We start from the raw sequence: 20,939 nt of genomic DNA, 5'->3' as shown, positions 1-20,939 counted from the left end.
TTTTATTTTAATTGGTTTTAGGAGATTGTTCTTGCCTTAATTCTCCTCTTTCTGTTTTTCTGTCTCTCCATTTCACCTTTAGTGGTCACAGTTCCTGCTTCCTTGCTTCTATTACAGACCATTCTCATATTTTAACCTAAGTAGTCAAGGTTTCAGATTTGATTGAGCAAATACTTTGCAATTTCATTAGAGCTTCTCAGTGGGGCAGTATTAGGTGGAATTCATAACTCTTGCTACTAAGACATAAGTGTACATTTGAGTATTTTAGGCCTGCATGTGTAATTCTGACCAAAGTAAATGGATCTCCGGGAGTTCCTTCTCATTGTCCTCGAATCTTGCCAATCTTCTACCATACTGTAACAACTTTTTTTTTTTTTAAGATTTTATTTATTTATTCATGAGAGACAGCAAGAGTGAGAGAGAGAGAGGCAGAGACACAAGCAGAGGGAGAAGTAGGCTCCATGCAGGAACCTGACGTAGGACTCGATCCCGGGAACCCAAGATCAGGCCCTGGGCCGAAGTTGGCGCTGAACTGCTGGGCCACTGGGGCCGCCCATACTGTAACAACTTTAAGTTGACTTTCATTATGGGCTTGATTTCTCTTCATGTCTGATTGTTAATAATAAAGTACATTTCAAGTCATATTAAACTTAAATAGATTGTATGGGGACATATTCATGTCTATTGCTTTTAGCTAATTATATGTTTTTAGCTTTTAGCATGTTACAAATCTTATTGCCTAGGGGAGAAATTATTTTTTGCTTAGTCTTTTTAATCTTTCTGGCATCAATTTCTCTTTTAACTTAAGAGTAGCAAACAAACCTCTGTATTCAGGCCATGGTGGCTATGGTTGCTAATATAATGAGTTTAGTTTATGGAAACTGTTCCAAAGTAGCATACAAAGCAATCAACTGGATACATGAGAGCTTCAAAAAATATGACTCCTTTGTCTACAGGCTAACCAAAAACAGCTTGTGCAAAAAACAAAACTCTGCTTAGAAAATCTAGGTAGAGCCTGATATTTTCATAACAATATGATTTAATAATTTTCTGACGTGTCATTTATATTTCAGATAATTCTCTGTGTTAATTAGTTGACAGTCACAATATCCATTTTGTGTGCACATGTTATGGTCCACAGAGCAATGTCATGGATTTTATATTCTTCCAACATTTTATTATGAAAAATTCAAAGATATAGAAGAGTTGAAAGAAGAATATAAGGAACTTTCTTTAACCCTATGCCTCGTTGCAATAATTTTAATATTTTGCTACATTTGCTTATTTACATATGTATTCCTATGTGTGTGTTTGCGTATGTATTTTTGAACTATTTTAACTTCTTAAAATATTTATTTATTTATTCATTTATTTAGAGCGAGTAGGAGGAGGGGCAAAGGAAGAGGGAGAGAGAATCTCAAGCAGGCTCCATACTGAATGTGGAGATCAATGCAGGGCTTGATCTCACGACTCTGAGATCAATACCTGGGCTGAAATCAGGAGTCAGATGCTTAACCAGGCACCCCAGGCACCCCTTGAATTTAAAGATTTTATTTATTTATTCATGAGACACACACACACACACACAGAGGCAGAGACACAGGCAGAGGGAGAAGCAGGCTTCATGTAGGGAGCCTGATGTGGGACCTGATCCCAGGTCCCTAGGACTACACCCTGGGCTGAAGACAATGCTAAACTGCTGAGCCACCTGAACTGCCCCCTTGAATTATTTTAAAGTGAAAAATATGAAACTTTGTGCTGACATCTTTCAGAATACATTTCCTACCCATAAGCATATTCTTTGATATAACATTTTAGAAATTACTTTTATGATTTCTTTGTTCATAAATGTGCATAAATTATTATCATCACTTTCCTTTCTATTTCTGATCTCCACTTTGTTCTTAAATTACATCTAATGAAGAGAACTTAGAATCAGATACTCTATATTTCAAATTAATTTTAGTTCTTATTTAGTTCTTATTTAGTTCTGTGACCAGACGGAAGATTTTCTTTTTTCTCTTTCAGACAGAAAAAGATAGTAGCTTCTCTAACTCATACAAAAATTGTTCTTGCTTTTTATTCTGGGCCAGATTCTAGAATAGATGTTTTAGGTGATTTGTGAGTACTTAGATGAGGAAGAGGTGATCACCAGTAAAACTGGAAACCAGTCTTCTCACTTTATTTCCTAGTAGATTATAGTATCAGGGAAATGCAGTAAACACTTGGTCTCCCCTGAGATAATTGTCATTTATAACACTTGTAGTTAGAGTGGAGAGCAATTATAACTCCGAGGGAGTTTTCTGATGGCTCTAATTTTAGCACTCTTGTGTTAGAATTTTTATGAATGATTAGCTGAAGCTGTAGGGAACACACATGATCTTGAAATGACTGAATATCCCGAAACAGAGGGAGAGAGAATGTGTTGAATGACAGAACAAAGAAGAATCAATATCTAGCAAGTGGCTAGGACATATTTAAAATAAATATTTATAGGATGAAGAAAAGAATAATTTCTGCCCTATATACTTTCCTAGGGATAGTTCTGAATAAATATCAGAGTGCATATGTACTCAGTTCTTGGGTAAGCATAAAAACTACTCTCTATCTTTATCAGTAGAATTGTTATTGCTCTTAAATTCATCTTTTCTGTATTTTTCTTAGGACATCATAGAGCCAAACTACATGGTGCTCTGTGCACAGCTCTTTTTAGTTAAAAGAATTTTTGACTTGTTAAACAAGTACTAATGCATGTTTATGCAAAAATATTAATATTTTAATGAATTATGTCAAATCTCTTTATTCCATTATATGCTCATTTCCCCCCACAAACGTGAGGTAATACCATGTATAATGTGTTTTAATCTGCTTGTTTTGGTAACTTAAAATATTTTTAATACTTTTCTATTAGCATAACTTATTAATGATGTTTATTTTCTTGTCTTACTGAACCAGTGAGTTTTATTGTGGTCCATTTGAATACTTGGTATAGATTGAGATATAATTTAGGATTCCACAGAAGTCTGAAAATACAAATACCTTACACAGTTAAAATTTTTTTTATTGTGGTAGTATAAAACATAAAAATTCCCATTTTAACCATTTTTAAGTACATGAATTACATTCATAATAGTGTGTAAACCTTATTGATGTGTTTCTAAAATGTTGCATCACCCCAGACAGAAACTGGGGTGAAAGCAATAGCTTTCTCCTTCCTTCTCTCTCTAGCCCCTGATAATCTATCATCTACTTTGTGTCTTTATGGATTTGCCTATTCTGAGAAGTTTATATAAGTGAAATCATACAATATTTGTACTGTTGTGTCTGGTTAATTTCACTTAGCATAATGCTTTTAAGGTTTGTCCATGTTGTAGCATGTATCAGAACATCATCTTTTTTTTACGACAGTAATATTTCATTTCATGGATAGGTACATTTGTCTGTTGATGGACACTTGGATAATTTCCACCTTGTGGCTACTGTGAATAATGCTGCTGTGAACATTTGCATCTGGGACAAGTATCTGTTTGAGTCCCTATTTTCAATTCTTTTGAGTGTATACCTAGAAGAGGTATTTTTTGGGTCATATGGTAATTCTATGTTTAACTTCTTAAGGAACCCACACAGGGCTTTTAAAAATTAAAAATAGGGGCGCCTGGGTGGCTCAGTGGTTGAGCATCTGCCTTTGGCTCAGGTCATGATACTGGGATCCTGAGATTGAGTCCTGCATCAGGCTCCCTGCAGGGAGCCTTCTTCTCTCTCTGCCTAAATCTCTGCCTCTCTCCCTGTGTCTTATGAATAAATAAATAAAATCTTTAAAAAAATTAAAAATAATTTGTTAAATATCACTTGCATAAGATACTCTATAATGCATCATGAAGAATATATGCAGCAGGAGCTGACCAGTGTAGAAACCTAGATATGTTTGATGTAGTTTTTCTTTACTGCCCACAGGAGTGCCTTATAAATAGTAAATAGAGGTTTAGAAAAATTTGTGAAATAAGTTGAAGTTAAGTGCAGCTTTTTGTTTTATTTACTACTAACACCTGCCCTCTCCCCAATCCCCTAAGCAATACTTGGTTGTCGTTAACAATAAATAAGTAAATGCATCTTTATTGGAACTCTCCCTGCATGGAGTTGCTTATGTGAAAAATTGCTCAAATGTTAATTGGTTTCCATGGTTTCAAATGTTAGCCTGAAATTTGGAAAGATGCCTATATGGCTTGAGATTTGGAGTGCATACTTCAACCTTTCTCTCTCTGTCCTATATCTTAATATATTTATCATTCCTCTCCAGATAAGTGATTACCTGGCCTCTGGTGCCACTGTTTCAGGAGCTCTGCTGACTGGGTGACTGGTTATTTCATTGAGATGTTTCGTAGGATTCCTTCTGCCTCCAAATTTTGTTAAGTCTGACAATTTCAACTATATATTCCAAATTTAGTGACACAAGAACAGACAGGCACTCAATTTATTTACATGTTTCCATCTACAGTTTATGCTAATTAATCTTTTCAATCTAAAGGAGAGGTTCTCAGTAACGTGATCTCACATCATATTTGTTTCTGAATGGTTTATGGACTAAGAGTGGGTTTTATACTTTTTAAAGATTGATAAAGGAATGTAAAGAAGAGTCTCTGACAGGGAATGTATGTGGCCTGCAAAGGCTGAGAAATTTACTATTTGACCTTTTATGGAAAAAGTTTGCCCACCTTTATCTAGAGTCTTCCTCTATTTTATTAGTGTGTATTTATGACTATATCTAAATCTCTGTCAATATAGCAATTAAAAATTGTTGAATAGTTATTAGACACTTGGATATGTTCAAGAACTACTGAAATGGGGGCACCTGGCTGGCTCAGTTGGTGGAGCATGTGACTCTTGCTCTTGGGCTTGTATGTTTGGGTCCCACACTGGGTGTAAAGATTATTTAAAAATAAGAACACCTGGGTGGCTCAGTGGTTGGGCATCTGTCTTCGGCTCAGGGCATGATCCCGGGGTCCTAGGATTGAGTTCCTAGGGATCTCCCCAGGAGAGCCTGCTTCTTTCTCTGCCTATGTCTCTGCCTTTCTCTGTGTCTCTCATGAATAAAAAATAAGATCTTTAAAAAAAAAAAGAGATTACTTAAGGATAAAATCTTAAAAAAAATGAAAGAATTATTGTAATGAATTTCTCTAGGTGAGGTAGTATAACTTTTGGATGACTTCAAAACAGACCTTTTAAAAGATAATGCAGGGATCCCTGGGTGGCGCAGCGGTTTGGTGCCTGCCTTTGGCCCAGGGCGCGATCCTGGAGACCCGGGATCGAATCCCACGTCGGGCTCCTGGTGCATGGAGCCTGCTTCTCCCTCTGCCTGTGTCTCTGCCTCTCTCTCTCTCTCTCTCTGTGACTATCATAAATAAATAAAAATTAAAAAAAAATAAAAGATAATGCAGTCACGATTGAAATTTTGAAAATAATTTTTAAGGTGTATGTTGGTTCATTGTCCTCCAGTTTCAAGAGCAGTGATCTGGGAATCAAACTCTGGGCCTTGTTTCTGATTTACTGATTCACTGGGTTACTGTTTAATCTTTTTTTTTTTTTTGAATGGTTCATTAAATACATTTAGAACTCTTTGGAAAGGAAGCATTTGAAAAGTATGAAAGCATTTCTGAATCACATTTGCATGTATTAAGTCCTATATATGCAGGTTATAATGAGGAATGTTACATAGTAAGGGTGGGGAACAGCAAAGACATTGCATTTAGTTTTTTGTAAAGGATTTAAGGTGTTTTTCATATATTTGTACACATATAGTTTAACTTTTCTACCTAAACTTCTTGGGAATATGTTTGGACCATGTAACCTGGATATTATATTTAATATAAGCAGAATCCACTTAACGCCACAATATTTAATTGAGTATTTTAGTGGCTGTTGTTTTGTTGGCAGTAATACCTCCAGTAGTTGATGAAAGCCTTTATGTTTGTTTAATTCTACTTTGTAATTCACTTTTCCTGTGATTTTTTCTGGACTATTGCAAAGTAAGGATCAACTGTGTTTACTGAAATTAGAATTGTGTCATGTGGGGATTTGTTGAAAGTTTGGAAGTCCCTTAAGAAGTCTGACTCATCTTCCCCTTTTTCCTCAGCTTGCAGCTGTTTGTGATGTATTTGTGGAAAACTATGTCCCTGGCAAACTGTCTGCAGTGGGCCTGGGATATGAAGATATAGACAAGATTGCTCCTCACATCATCTACTGTTCCATCACAGGTATTTCGACCCCACATCCTTGTCCATGAGTAGACTTTCCAGTTACTGGGTTTCTTTATCAATGTAAGAGACCTCATATAGTGTTGATTTTCTTGAAGTGATTCTGTTCTCACTAGGCTTCACCCCCTGTTAATCGTTAAAGAATATTAAACGAAATGAAGATTTTTCATATATTTATTGGTTCTTTGTATGTCTTCTTGAATTGTATGCCTGTAGCTTTTTGCCAATTTTCTATTGATATTTTACAGACATTTACAAAGTACTGTTATTAATTCATATGTAGAATTGTAGGTGAAATATTAATTGGCTTTAGGATAGCACAGGAAATCAACATATCCCTTTAATATAGTCAAAAGTGTTAAGCCAGGTGAAGGAAAAGAGTGCTATACAGTCTTTCAGATGGTTTAGCTGGTGAATGTTGTGTATGTTTGTGCGTGTGTGTCTGTGTTTAGGTCCAAGGGAAAAATGCTATCGTATTAGTTTAACATATTTTTAAACACTTAACTATTAATTAGGGATGCAATATAGAAAAGTGGCTCTGAAAATTCTGAGTTACATTAATAGTTTTTATCAGAAAAATTCATAATATTTTGTCTTTATTCATTCACCTACCAAATATTTACTATAGGCCTATGATTTGCCAGGCAGTATTCTAAGGTTCCAGGATGTAGCATTGAATAATACATATTTATGCTCTCATGGAGGTTTGCATTATAGATTAGGAAGTTAGATAGTAAATAAATAAACATATTCTTTTGTGTTTTGTTTTTTGTAATTGAGCCTGGTAGTGATAAGGGCTAAAGACACATAAAGTAGGGCAAGAGGGATGGAGTGAGGAGGAGCTGTTTTATACCTGGAGAGAAGAGAAGGCTCCCTCGGGGGAGCCTGGGTGGCTCAGTCAGTTAGGCTTCTGCCTTCAGCTCAGGTCTTGATCTCAGAGTCCTGGGAGTCAAGCCCCACTGTGGCTCTCTGCTCAGTAGGGAGTCTACTTCTCCCTCTGCCTCTGAAACCCCTACCCCCTGCTCATGCTCTCTCTCTCTCAAATGAATAAATAAGATCTTTAAAAAAAGAGAGACAGAAGGCTCTCTTGATAAGATAACATTCAAGCAGAGACCTGAATGAAGTAAAGGAGTGAATCATATAAATATTGGCAAAGATGGTTTCAGGAAGGAGAAACAGCAGGTGCAAAGGACCCAAGGCAGGAGTGTGCTGGGCATGTTTGAGAACCAGCAAGGATGATTGCAGCAGAGTGAGCCAAAGGGAATGTAATAGGAAGAAAAACATGGAGGTGTTGGTTAGCAAGATCACGAAGAGCTGGTGGGCAACACTTAAGGAATTTGGCTCTCACTTTGAATAAGTTGATGAGCTAATGGAGTGTTTTAAATGGGAGAATGATATGATCTGACATATTTTTAAAAGGATCACTATAGCTACTGTGTTGAGGATAGACTGTAGAGGACATGGGTAGAAGTGGGAGAAAGAAGCTATTGAGCTACTCCAGGCTAGGGATACTGGTGGCTTGAATTAGTGTAGTAGTGGTGGAGGTAGTTGAGGAGTGATGAGGTTTATTAGTCTTAAAGTAATAACCAAAATACTCCTGTTTCTGTGCATTCAGGTTAATTGAGATATAATAATACCTTGTGACATATTACTTTAGTATAAATAATGTTTCTCACAATATTATGTGGTGCTATTTTTATATAACTTAAGCTATAACTGCAATGTTTGGCTGATATTATTTTAGAGAGAATGAGGAGCCCAATGATCATTAACTTCTCTACTGAATCAGCATGAGAGACAGGGTCTGTACATAGTAGGCGACTCTTTGTCGCTAACTCTGGCTTTTTCTTCGTTGTAGTATTCCATTTTTGTGTCTATATATCATTATTTATATGTGTCAGAGAGAGGGAAAGATTTTTTCCTTAAACTCTCACAGTCCGATGGAAATGTTGAGGTCTAAATTATTAAAATAGGTAAAATATTATCTTCAAATTACCTTGCTATCATAAAAATGCTACATAACTAGCAAATGTAAAATCTTATATGACAGTAAGTATTTATTTCTCATTTCCATGAATTTGTATTGGTTGAGATTCAGCTGATCCCGACTAGTTAGATTTGGCTCCAGGTTTCAGCTTGGGGGCCTGGTGTGCTCTACCTTTCTCTTATACTGCTTGGACCAGTGGCTACCAAATGCATGTTTTCCTCATAGTGGAAGTCAGGAGTCCAAGAGAAGGACCCTAAACTCACAAGCACGATTAAAGCTTTAGCTCACATCCCATTTGCTTACATTCCTTTGGTCAAGGCAAGTCATGTGACCAAGCCCTGTTGGAACACATGGTGAAATATATTCTACTCTAATGGGAACTACAGAGTAATATGGCAAGGTGTGGATTACAAGAGGGGTAAAGTTTAGGAATAATAATGTATTTTATCACAGTTCCCCAGCCAAACAAAATGCTAATCCACTTGAGGGGCATCTGGGTGCTCAGTCAATTAAGCATCTGAGTTCAGTTTCAGTCATGATCTCAGGGTCTTGGGATGGAGCTCTGCGTGGGGCTCTCCACTTGGTGAGGAGTCTGCTTCTCCGTCTTCCTCTGCCCCTTCCCCTGCTTGTGTTCTCTCTCTCAAATAAATAAAATCAAAAAAAAAAAAAAAAGGCTACTCCACTTGGGAAGCCTTAAATTTCCCAAAGTTTCACATCTATCACTAACTATAGTTACAGCCAACAGTTCTTCTGGGTCTTGGCTTGTGATTAGAGAATCTCTACATTTTATTCCAGTTCTCAGATCCCATATTAAATTTTAGTGTGGCAAAGGGCCTTGGAGATAGACTGTATAATGCAGAAGTCTCAGCTATGGGGAGAGTGGGGAATTCATATGCTTTTCATTGATAGGGATGGGGGAAAAGGAGCTGGTGGGGAGCAGCATTTGCAGTCTGAAAAAGCACCTTCCATGATTCTGTAATCCTCTACATCCCCATCTCCTGACAATCATGAGAAAAACATCCATATAGCTCATTCTCCTTTATTTCCTGATAAAGAAATAGGTCCAGGACATCTAAGGGACCTCTGGTCACACAGCAGTTTAATGGCAGATGGCTTTAAAACTCAGGCGTCTTGACAAAATATTAAGTGCCTTTGTGTTTTCGATACTTGGACATATATCATTGTTTTATGTTATATTGTTATAACATATTGTTAAGTGACAGCGTGGATTATAAGACACTGTCTTATAATTGTGTCTTCGTAAGTATAAGACACTGAACAGCTTGACTTGAGAATAGTATATTCTTGTTCATCTCTTTCATTTGTTGTTTCTCATCAGGGAGTCTAAATTTCAACAATCTTTTGGAAGCAAAGGTCATTTATGAGTCATGAATTTGTGTGTATTTAAAGTAAGGGCCATCTCTCTTTTTTTTTTAAAGTTTGATATTCTTGGTAATCAGTACTTGTTTTTGATATTTTTTAGACTGATTATATCAGTCTAAAGTTGCACATGTTATGATTGGGATCCTAGACTTTCCTGATGTTTCCCAGTGGCATGGCTGTTTTGTCAGAGCTGTCCAAGCCCAAATAGTCTGTTCTCACTCACATGTTGGCCTTATTGCTGATGAGAGTAATATTAGAATGGTTAGGAGATTTATTTTAATGCACTCTGACAGTTGTGTGGTTGAGATTGTCTCAGTCTGTGAAATCTGGTCTGCAGGACAAAAATGCTGGGCTGATCACAAGGGAGGAAGGACCTGATTATTTTTGTTAGCAAGGTCCTCTTATCATTTCAGAGTATGAACATTAGGGGGCAGTGTTTAAAAAGCTATAATTCACTAGGAATTCCTTTTTTGAGAAAACTAGTGTTTCCTGTGTGCCAGTAGAGAGAATCTCTGTAGGAGCATATTGATATTTTTTAAGAAGTTTTGTTTTTTAAACTGACCATTCTCTACCTCTCTATACTTTTAGAAGTATAATGATATTCTCCTTGACACTTTAATTTTTAAGTTGTACCTTCTTTCCTTTGTTTCTTCTGAGCACGTTATTAATTATAAAAACTTAGCAGTAAAAATCCTCTCTACTACATTTAAAAGTATTTACTTTTTTTCTTCTTATTAACCTCATTACTCTTTTCCTAGAAGGATAAACATTACATTATATTATTGGCTAGACTAATTTTGTGGTAGGAACATTGTGTATGCCCTTTATTTATTATTATTTTTAAAAGATTTTATTTATTTAGAGAGAACACAAACGGGGAAGAAACAGAAGGAGAGGGAGAAGCAGACTTCTCACTGAGCTGGGAGCCCAATGAAGGGCTTGATCCCAGGATCCTGGGATCATGACCTAAGCCACCCAGGTACCCCTGTGTATTCTCGTTAAGTAATTCTTTTTGTGGGGGGGGGGGGCGGAAGGGGCTTTGCAAAATACCTTTTTGATTTTTGTGAATTCCCCAATGACATTTTCTTAACCATGTCCTTGTATGGACAAATTGCAGGATTCTGCTTGGGGATAGGTCCTCAAGAGGGACCTTAGGACTCATATCAGAGAGAATATTTTAGAGAATTAGACCCATTCTTTAGTTTTAAATAGAAAGTAAGTCTGAGAGCTCTACTTATGAATTAAGAATAGCTAAGACAGTTTTAAGGAAGACCCTGGTAGATAGATTTGCCCTGTTAGATATTAAGACTGATAAGACAGTAACAAGACAGTGTGGTATTAGTACAAGGATAAAGAAATACATCGATGGAACCAGAATAGAGAGCTCAGAAACTCCTGGCATACGTACGGAAACATGTTTTCTTAGGGCTTACACTATAGATCATTAAAGAATAGAATATGTGATAATTGATGGTAAAACATTGGTTATCCTTATGGAGAAAGATAAAATTGATCTTGAGCTTATTCTGTATAATAACATAGTTTTCTAGATTGATTTATGCCCTAAGTATAAAAATGTAAAACTTTAAGACTTTTAGAAAACAATATAGGAAAATGTCTTTATGACTGTAGGGCAGGGAAGAATTTTGTAGACAACATACGAAAAGTATAAACAACAAAGGAAGAGATTGATAAACTTGACTACTTATTAAAATGGAAAACTTTGGTGCATCAAAAGCCACTGTAAAAAAAGCAAGGAGATGAGTCACAGATCCGTGGAAGATAACTGACAAAGGATTAATAACCAAAATATATTAAAAATTCCTTTAAATCAAATAGAAAAAAAGAGAAACAATTTAATAGAAAAATGGGCAGGCTCCAGAAAAGGAAACCTGAATGGCCGTAAAAAGTTGCTCAGGCTTGGTAGTTTTTAGAAAAATGCAAATTACACTGTATGTTAACTAACTAAAATTTAAATAAAAAAAGAAAAATGGAAATTAAAACAAAAATAATATTCCACTTCATACCTAAGATATTGACTGACATTTAAAAGTCTGACACTACCAAATGTGGAGGAAGCAAAGGAATCCATGAACATTGCTGGAGGACTGATATCCATGTTGGAAAATGATATCCATGTTGGGAGCAATTTGGCAAGCTCTTCTGAGATTATACATGATCTCCAGTTTCACTTTTAGATATGTACCTATAGAAAGTCTCGAACATGTGTGTGAGGGTACATGAAGAATGTTCATAGCAGCATTGTGTGTATGAGCAAAAAGGTGAGAATATGAGATGAAGTACATTTCAGTAGGAAAATGGACAAATGTGTAATATAATGAGTGGGATTCTATTAAGCAGTGGAAAGAGTAAGCGGGAACATGAAATCAACTAGATGAACTTTCCAAACATGGAATTTAGGGAAGAAAGTAAATTTCAAAAGCTAATATGCAGAATGATACTGTTTATGTAGAGTTAAGATAATAAAAATCATATGTATTTTTTAGTAATTCACTTAAGTGTGATTAAAATATAAAGACGTGTATGGTAGTGAGAAACACTAAATTTAAGAGAATGATTACTCCTGAGGAGTGGAGAAGGAGGGATATGGCACAGGGAAGGGACATACACAGGACTTCAACTATATTTGCCAAATAAGCATGCATTTTTGTTATATTATTCTGTATACCCTTTTATGTTCAACATAACAGAAGATCCAGAAATATCCAAATAACTCCCTCCTACCCTCCCTCCCTTCCTTTCCTCTGTCTCCCTTCTCCCACACCCATGCATATTTCTTGAGCTTCTGTATTTCCTGGCTGTGTTGAGTGTACAGGGTGAACAATGCAGACATGATTTCTGCCTTTGAGAGCTTACAGCCTAGTGTTGGAGACATTTTATAAAGAAGTTAAAAAATAGTATGCTCTGTACTAATAAATTGTGTTGTTACGAAAGAATCACACAAAGTACTGTGACAGATTGATAGAGAACAGGGTGCATAGTGTAATGGGATGGTCATGAAAGGCCTTTCTGGGGAGTTATCATTTAATAGACCTAAAATTTGAGAAGGAACCAGCCATTCAAAGATCAAGGGGAGGAGCCATTCAGTCCGAGAGAACACCATATGCAAAGACCCTGAGGGTAAGAAGGATCAAAATATCTTTAAAAGCCTAAGAGAAATCCAATATGCCTGAAATACCAAAAACAATCAGAATGCGTGAGAAGAGGGGTACAAGTGGTGTGGCAATCTGGGAACAATTTGAGGAATAGAGGGAATGATCCAAATTACATTAAAAATAATCTTTAAAATAGATAGGAATCAAATACTGATTAACTCACCAAAGAACTTCATTATAAATGTTGGACATTGAATTATACAGCTATAAAAAGGTGAGGTCTGCCATTTGTGATACCATGGATGGGCCTAGAGCAACCTGCTAAGTGAAATAAGTCAGAGAAAGACAAATACCATATGATTTCGCTCATATGTGGGATCTAAAAACACAAAACAAATGAGCAAACAAACAGAGGGCAGAATCAGACCTAGAAATACAGATATCCTTTTAATGTGTTTGTTGTCAGAAGTGATGGCTCTTCTTTCATTCCTGATATTGGTTAACTTTGTATCTTCTCTCTGACAAACTTCTAGTCATACTGACCAAGATAAAAAGAGTAAATCCTTCGAAGAAGATACAAAGTACCAAAACTTACTTAAGGAGAAATAATGTGAATTGTGCTATGTCTATTAGAGAAATTAAATTTTTAGCTAAAAACCATTTGGAAAAAACTTTAGGCCCAGATGGTTTCACTGGTGAGTCTTACCAAACATCGAGTAAGAAATACTATCAATTCTACATGATCTCTTCCAGAAAATAGAAGAGGAAGGAATACTTCCAAACTCATTTTATGAGGCTAGCATTGCCCTGATTCCAAACTAGAGACATTTCTTGTTTTATTTTTATTTTTTTAAAGATTTAATTTATTTATTCATGAGAGACAGAGAGGGGCAGAGAGATAGGCAGAGGGAGAAGCAGGCTCCCTGTGGGGAACCTGAAGTGAGACTTGATCCCAGGACCCTGGAGTCATGACCTGCGCTGAAAGCAGCTGCTCAACCACTGAGCCACCCAGTTGCCCCAATACATTTCAGTAAAAGAAAACCAAAGACCAGTATCCCTCATGAACATGGAAGTAAAAATTCTCAACAAAATACGAACAAATTGAATCCACCAGTACATAAAATGATAATACATCATAATCGAGTGGGGTTCATCCAGGAATGTAGGATGGGTTAACTTTCAATAATCTGTGCTAATCATATTAGTGCACAAAAGAAGGACATATGAGAAAAGCTGCATGACCTTTGATTCTGGCTATGACTTTAGATATATGATGGAAAGAGCATGATCCATTTGGCTACCAAAAGGAGTGTAGTGCTGACTCATACTACAGTATGGATGAACCTCAAAAACATCCAGCTGCCTGAAAAAGTTTAGATCCAAAAGTCTCAGTATTGTCTGATTCCATTTATATGAAATGTCTAAGAAAAAGTGGAAAAAAAAACCCCACATTGGACATTGAAAGAAAGTTCATGTTCCGGAGAGTAGTGATTAACATAAAATTTCTTTAGATGACTAAGGAAATCACCGTGCCTCCATCGGGTTTCAGTGTCAGTAGCAGAGAAGTGTGAGCCCAAATGGCTATGGCAAATCATCTAGCCACAGCATCCAACGTTCATATCATGGCAACGACAATACAAAACAAAACACTGCTGCAGTTGGATTCTTACAGAATGAGTTAGTCTGTGTGTGTGTGTGTGTGTGTGTGTGTGTATTCTCATCATTTTCTGCATATTCACCACATAACCACATCTCTAAAGAAGGATAATGAGAAGTCGGCCGGCACTGTAGATCCATAAACATTTTGAAGGGGAGAAAAAGAAGGAAGGAAGGGGAATGGATGGAAAGAGAGGAGGATGGAAGAAAGAAGGGAAGCAAGGAAAGAAGAGAAAGAATTAAGGCAAATGGAATAGCAATGGGCAAGTTTGTTTTTTTTAACCTCTAAAAATTGTAGTCCAGTTTAATTCCCATGACACTCACGTGGCAGTAAGCGTCATTTCTAGGTTGAATAAATAATCAGTACAGATATGACATTAAGAGGGGTTCTTAGAGTCAAAATAATTGGAAACTACTGATCTAAACCATGAATGTCCCGGTTGTACCCCTCTTCTCTCAGGAAATGTTCCTTTCTCCAGAAATACAGAGTATTGCGGCCATCTCTCCAACTTTATAGTCTGTGATCCCCAACAAAAGTGTGGTTTGACATATTTACCATTTCATACCAAACTCATTATTCAAACACATAATGACACCATCTCTGCAGGGGAAGAGAAACTTAGCACATAAATACAAGATTTCAAAACACAGCCCATAAAGCTAGGGACTGAGATTGTATTTTGTCTGTAGACATGGACTGACTCCAGAAAGTGACTTTATGCCTTTATTTTATCCCCAAAGGGAATAACCTTTTTATCTTTAAATACTTCTTTCTACCCTTACACATATAACAGATGTGTTGTGCAAGTTGGACTCAGTGGAGTATAAGCAAAAACTGTATTCCCTCCCACCCTACCTCTGCAACCTGCACTCCTGACTCATTTTCATTGCTCGTGGATGAAATCCCAGGCAAGTCCTATAGATTTTTTTTTTCCTGGTGGTTTCATTTACAGTATTAAAAAGTCCAGCCCAATCTGAAATCATAACTTCAGACTCGTGTGGCTTATGACTTTTCCCTCTCCCCAACATGGGCCTATCTTTTTGGGAACCTGGGTGGGGTGGGGAGGGGTGAGGTGGGGTGGGGTGGGGTGAGGGGAGAGAGAGAGAGAGAGAGAGAGAGAGAGAGAGATTGAGGGAGAAAATATGTTTTGGAAGGTGATTGTTTCTTCATTCTTCCACAATTCTTCTCTTCCCTATGGCTAGCTGCTGTATGTAATTCCTTCAGAGTTAGGCCCTCTTAGGGAAAGGGAAGTGAGTTACTGGGTATGCAAAAGCCTTTGGTTGACTCCTGGAGTTGGAGCCCTGCATTGGAGACTTCTGTGAGCTTGAAGCTCATTTGGTGGCTCTTTGTCTTTTGGGGAGCTTTGTAGGATCCTGAAATCTCAGGCTGTAGTTCTTCCCCTTTAGCCTCTGTGTTTTTGTGGTCCTCTGTACACAGACTGTCTCTTTAGGTCACATGGTCCTATAGGCAGCCCGTATGGGTAGAGAATTCCTTTAAAATGAGCTCGTTCTGCTTTTCTGATAGTCTCCTTGGCTCATAGGGCAAACTCTCCCTTTCTCTTCATCATTGGTGGGAGTGCAGTTTACTTCCAAACCTGTTAACTTTTGCTGCCTTTAACTGATGAAATCATAACCTCTTGCTTTTGGTATGTTTTTAGGCAACAAGTCAAGTCCTTCAGTAATTTCAAGTTCTCAGAACACAGGCCAAGATCTCAGATGCTTTTTTTTGAAGTGTCCCTTAAGTGACTTGAAGTAAAGAGGAGGCAGGGTGAAATGCATGGCATGCTGACAACTCTTTCCTTCCTTCTTTTCTTTTGTTTCTTAAGATTTTATTTATTTATTTGATGGAGAGAGAGAGAGAGAGAGAAAGAGAGAGAGAGAGAGAGAGAAATGAGAGCACAAGCAGGAGGAGCAGCAGGCAGAGGGAGAGGGAAAAGCAGGCTCCCTGCTGAACACAGAGCTTGATCCAGGACCCTGGGATCAAGACCTAAGATGAAGGCAGACACTTAACTTTATAAATCCAGTGATTCACCTGGGCACCCCTGACAACTCTTTCTGTTAAAGATCTTATTTGCCTCTCTACCTTTTCTTGCATACCTTCAAATGGATGATAAGCTAAGGGCAGCAAAACTGGTTTCATAATATTCTAGTGTGCTCTGCACTGGCATTCTGCACTTAGAGCATTCTTTGTGGATTTGAAGTCTCAGATGAACTGAGTGAGACAAGAGAGTCCCAGCTGAACATTCTTCAACTCAAATTTTGTTAAAGAAATATGTTGTGTGTATTGTAAAGAATAATACTAAGTAGAACAAACCTAAGATATCTGTCTTCAAAATTAAGTATGAAAGGATCATATTTAAGGATAAAAGTGTTTTGACTGATTTCATATGCATTTTCAAATATTTAAACATAAGTACAAAGGTCAAGTTTTTCCATATACATAGTTTCTAAATAAAGAACTTTCCCGATAACAAATACCACTTTAAAGCTGATACTGAGTTGTTAACTGGTTATAAGGAACATTATGATAGTTTCTCTTGGGAACTCTTTATGAAACTGTGAAGTTAAGAAAATCTACTAGACTGGAACATGAACAAAATGACTACCCATTATGTTAAAAAAGACAAAATTGCTCTAATTTTTTAAAAAAATTTATTTATTCATTTGAGAGAGAACATGACAGACCAGGGAGGGAGAAGCAGATCCCCTGCTGAGTAGGGAGTCTGAAGCAGCTTGATCCCAGGACCCCAGGATCATGACCTGAGCCAAAGGCAGAAGCTTAACCGACTGAGCCACACAGTCACCCCCAAATTGCTCTTCTTGAAAGAGTTCTGCTGGGTGTATTTATGGATATGCAGTGAGTACTATGTCATGACATAATCATACATAAATATATGTTTGACCTACTCCAGTCCCCAGTTATTTTTATTTTTGATATACCATTGATCAATAAAAGAGGAATTCAAGACTCCAGAAGGACATTGAGCTGTTTTCTTAATGCTTTAAAATTCCAGAAGCAGAGATGGGCTAGACCTAGCAATATGGTATAAATCTAGAATCAGTTGGTTTCATCTTTGGTCTTTCATTTCTAGTATATGGATAATAGTTCTCAATTTAAAGAACTTCTTGGGGGCTAGAGACTAGCAAGAGGGAAAAAGATGACAACATCAGTTCATGTTTAAGTAGTAATTATTTCAAAATCTTCATAAATCCAGTGATTCACAGATCATTCCAGATAAACATGCCAAGACTTAGCCATCATCCCAAAACCCTGTCATCGAACTGAATTGTTTCCCTTTATGGTAATAGGCCTGGGAAATAAATCCATAAATTTAAAGAAGTAATGCTAGATAAGAAGAAATGTTATACTTAAAAGGATGCAAAAAAATGTTAGATAAAATTTAGATAGCATTTATTTCATGAGTGCTAATGATATTTTTTCCATTCTTTGGATGATCTTCCCAGCCAGCCTTAGTGCAATACTACAACTTTCAGTCCTTTACTTGAACTACAGTATTTTTAATCGCAGAGGTTAAAAGTATGTGGAGTAGATAATAGTCACGCAATTCTGAAAGATCAGGGATGTTGATAGATTATCAGATTGTGGAATCAGTGATTCTGATTTGTAAAGAATGTAAAACCCACAAAAGTTTATCAAGTGAAAAAATACCAAAGTTAAAAAATTTGGCAAACATATTTGGGTATAAGAAAAACTAGTCTAACAAACAAGCCAATTAAAAAATGGGCAAAGGACCTGAATAGACATTTCTCCAGAGAGTGTATACAAAAGCCAGCGAGCACATTAAAAGATACTCAGCAGTACTAATTGTTAGGGAGATTCAAATCAATATTAAAATGAGATACCACCTCATACCTATTGGGTAGCTACTATTAAAAAAAAACCCACTGAAGATAAGTGTTGGTGAGGACATGGACAAATTAGTAGCCTTGTGTACTATACTGGTGGGTAGGTATACTAATGTAAGCCACAATGGAGGTTCCTCAAAGATTTAAACACAATTACCATATGAGCCAGCTATTCCACTTCTGGGTATATATGCAAAAGAATTGAAATCAGGGACTTGAACAGATATTTACACATATATGTTCATAGCAGCATTATTCCAAATGGCCATAAGTTGGAAGCAACCCATGTGTCCATTAATGAATGGATGAATGGTTAAATAAAGTGGGGTATATGCATACAATGGGTTATTATTCAGCATAAAAGGGAAGAAATTTCTGACACGTGCTACAACATAGATGAACCTTGAAGTTGTTACGCTACGTAAAATAAGCCAGACACAAAAGGACAAATACGATCCCATTTATATGCAATACCTAGCATAGTCAGTTTCATAGAGACAGGAGGGAGAAGGGTAGTTGCTGGGGTCTGGGGCAAGGGGACGGTGGGCAGTTATTGTTTAATGGGTGCAGAGTTTCAGTTTGGAAAGAGGAGAAAGTTTTGGAGGTGGATGGTGGTGATGGTTGCACAACAACTTAAATGCTACCACACTGTACACTTAAACCTGGTTAAAATGGTAAATTTTATGTTGTGTATACCTTATCACAACTGAAAATGTAAAAATTAGTATGAAAAAATAGAGTAGGGGATCCCTGGGTGGCGAGGCGGTTTGGCGCCTGCCTTTGGCCCAGGGCGCGATCCTGGAGGCCCGGGATCGAATCCCACGTCGGGCTCCCGGTGCATGGAGCCTGCTTCTCTCTCTGCCTCTCTCTCTCTCTCTCTCTCTCTCTGTGACTATCATAAAAAAAAATTTTAAAAAATAGAGTAAAAGAAAACATTTAAGTAAAAAAAAATGTTAAGCTACAAGGTATTCTACGAAAAAATTGGAATTGACTATGTTGCAGTGACAAAATGTTTTACTATATCTGGAATAGTGGTATGCACATATAAGTACTTGATGACTAAGTACTGAATATATAAAACACTCCATTGTTCAAGAAAAAACCGATTATTATATGTATAAATTAAAACCCCTTTATTTCAAGGATTTTGTTTTTTTATTTATTTTCAGTCTGTTGGGATTAACATATATGTATTAGAATACACTTATAAATTTGCTTAATACTAAATATTGACCAACGTTCCATTTTTGGGGGTCAAAATCCTTTTCCATTATACTAATTTTATGTCTTTAGATTCTTACTGCTATTCATCCTATATTTATCATTCCATTGTAAATAATTTATCATTCCTAACATTGTCTAGGAAATACTCAAAGGACTGAGGCAAATATTTATTCATTTAAATGAATACTTTCTGGAGAGAATTGCCTGTTAGGATAAATAGTTAAAATCATGAGAGTTGTATGAGAATTGCTGGTCTTACTTGAGACTAAAGATATAATTATTTAAAAAATTTCAATATGACAAATGAAAATTTTATGGCCCCAAATATTTCTAGAAGGGTACATTTCTGTTACTACAGCCGGAAATTTCAACCATGTTTCTCACAGCTCTCCAAGGAAAGCCAAAATGGTAGTGGGGGACCTTCCTTTGCCTCAGTTAGCTACACCCAGAGTTTTATTTGTTCTCTTACTACCCTTATATTTTCAATCTTCTACTCTTCCTCCTGCACAGTGTTTTGAGGGCTTGTGTCTTACATACCATCCATTCTGTTTCTAACCCAGCATATGGGAGCAGTGATTCCACTAAGCTGTACAAGGTCATGTCCACACCGATGCGCTTATTTAGATCTTTTACCTGTCAGTGTTAGTTATAGGTTCTCGGGATTATTTATCAGCCACAAAGCCTTCAGCTGTTAACCTCAGTGCTTCTGTGGGTCTTTTGCTTCTTTGAATTGGGGTACTGTATGCTTCTGTCCTCTATTCCCACCACCATTTCTGGCCTATCTGACGTTTGGACTTGAACTTGTTTCTTACTACATCTGGAGGCCATGGGTGTCATGGGCAGAAGCTGTTTGCTCTGTCTTCTTGACTATCTTGAGTTAGGCAGTCTTAAAAAACACCCAGAGCTAATGTGAAAGGCAAAGACTCACTGACTGTGGCCTAAAACCTTGTTAGGGGAAAACAGGGGGTGGGGAAGAGGGATAAGTCACGGGAGGAATCTCATGTTGTGGAGACAGGCGAATGTTAAAATAAGTTTCCCTCTTGTGGCACCTACCACTGCTCTCCCAGCAGTAACTACCGGGTTCCATATAAACTATCTCCTTTCCTGCAGATGTGTTGCAGTCCTCTAGTTCTGTTCAGGGCCCTGGAAGGGCCTGTGGGCTTGATTTGTCCAGTTGTTATTTTTAAAAATAAAGTTTTATATGAACACAGCCATGCCCATTTGTTTACATATTATCTATGGCTATTTTTGCATTGCAACAGCAGGGTTGAGGAGTTGAACAGTGAACAAACACCGCCTCCCCCCTGCCCCCGCCCCGCCTCCAACTCACAAAGTCTAACATATTTACTATCTGATGCTTGACAGAGTTTGCAGTCCCCGGATCTAGAGCATTTGGTGTGTCCTGAAGGCAGGATGACACCACAGGATGGAGAGGACAAAACCACCCTTTTGCTT

The 20,939-nt window shown here is 37.2% G+C and overlaps 1 protein-coding gene across 2 annotated transcripts in view; it reads left to right on the top strand.

Annotated features, from left to right (window-relative positions):
• Window positions 1-20,939, top strand: part of SUGCT (succinyl-CoA:glutarate-CoA transferase) — a 716,497-nt gene that overhangs the window by 34,326 nt on the left and 661,232 nt on the right. For both annotated transcript variants that reach the window (XM_055301218.1, XM_055301217.1), the window contains exon 6: window positions 6,131-6,251. In XM_055301218.1, coding sequence (XP_055157193.1) covers window positions 6,131-6,251 — 121 coding nt within the window. The remainder of the gene's footprint in view (window positions 1-6,130; window positions 6,252-20,939) is intronic.

The sequence above is a fragment of the Nyctereutes procyonoides genome, unplaced genomic scaffold (assembly GCF_905146905.1).
Source record: "Nyctereutes procyonoides isolate TBG_1078 unplaced genomic scaffold, NYPRO_anot_genome, whole genome shotgun sequence".
NCBI classification, from domain to species: Eukaryota; Metazoa; Chordata; class Mammalia; order Carnivora; family Canidae; genus Nyctereutes; species Nyctereutes procyonoides.
The sequence above is the reverse complement of the archived record's forward strand: the minus strand, read 5'-3'. Positions and strand labels throughout refer to the sequence as shown.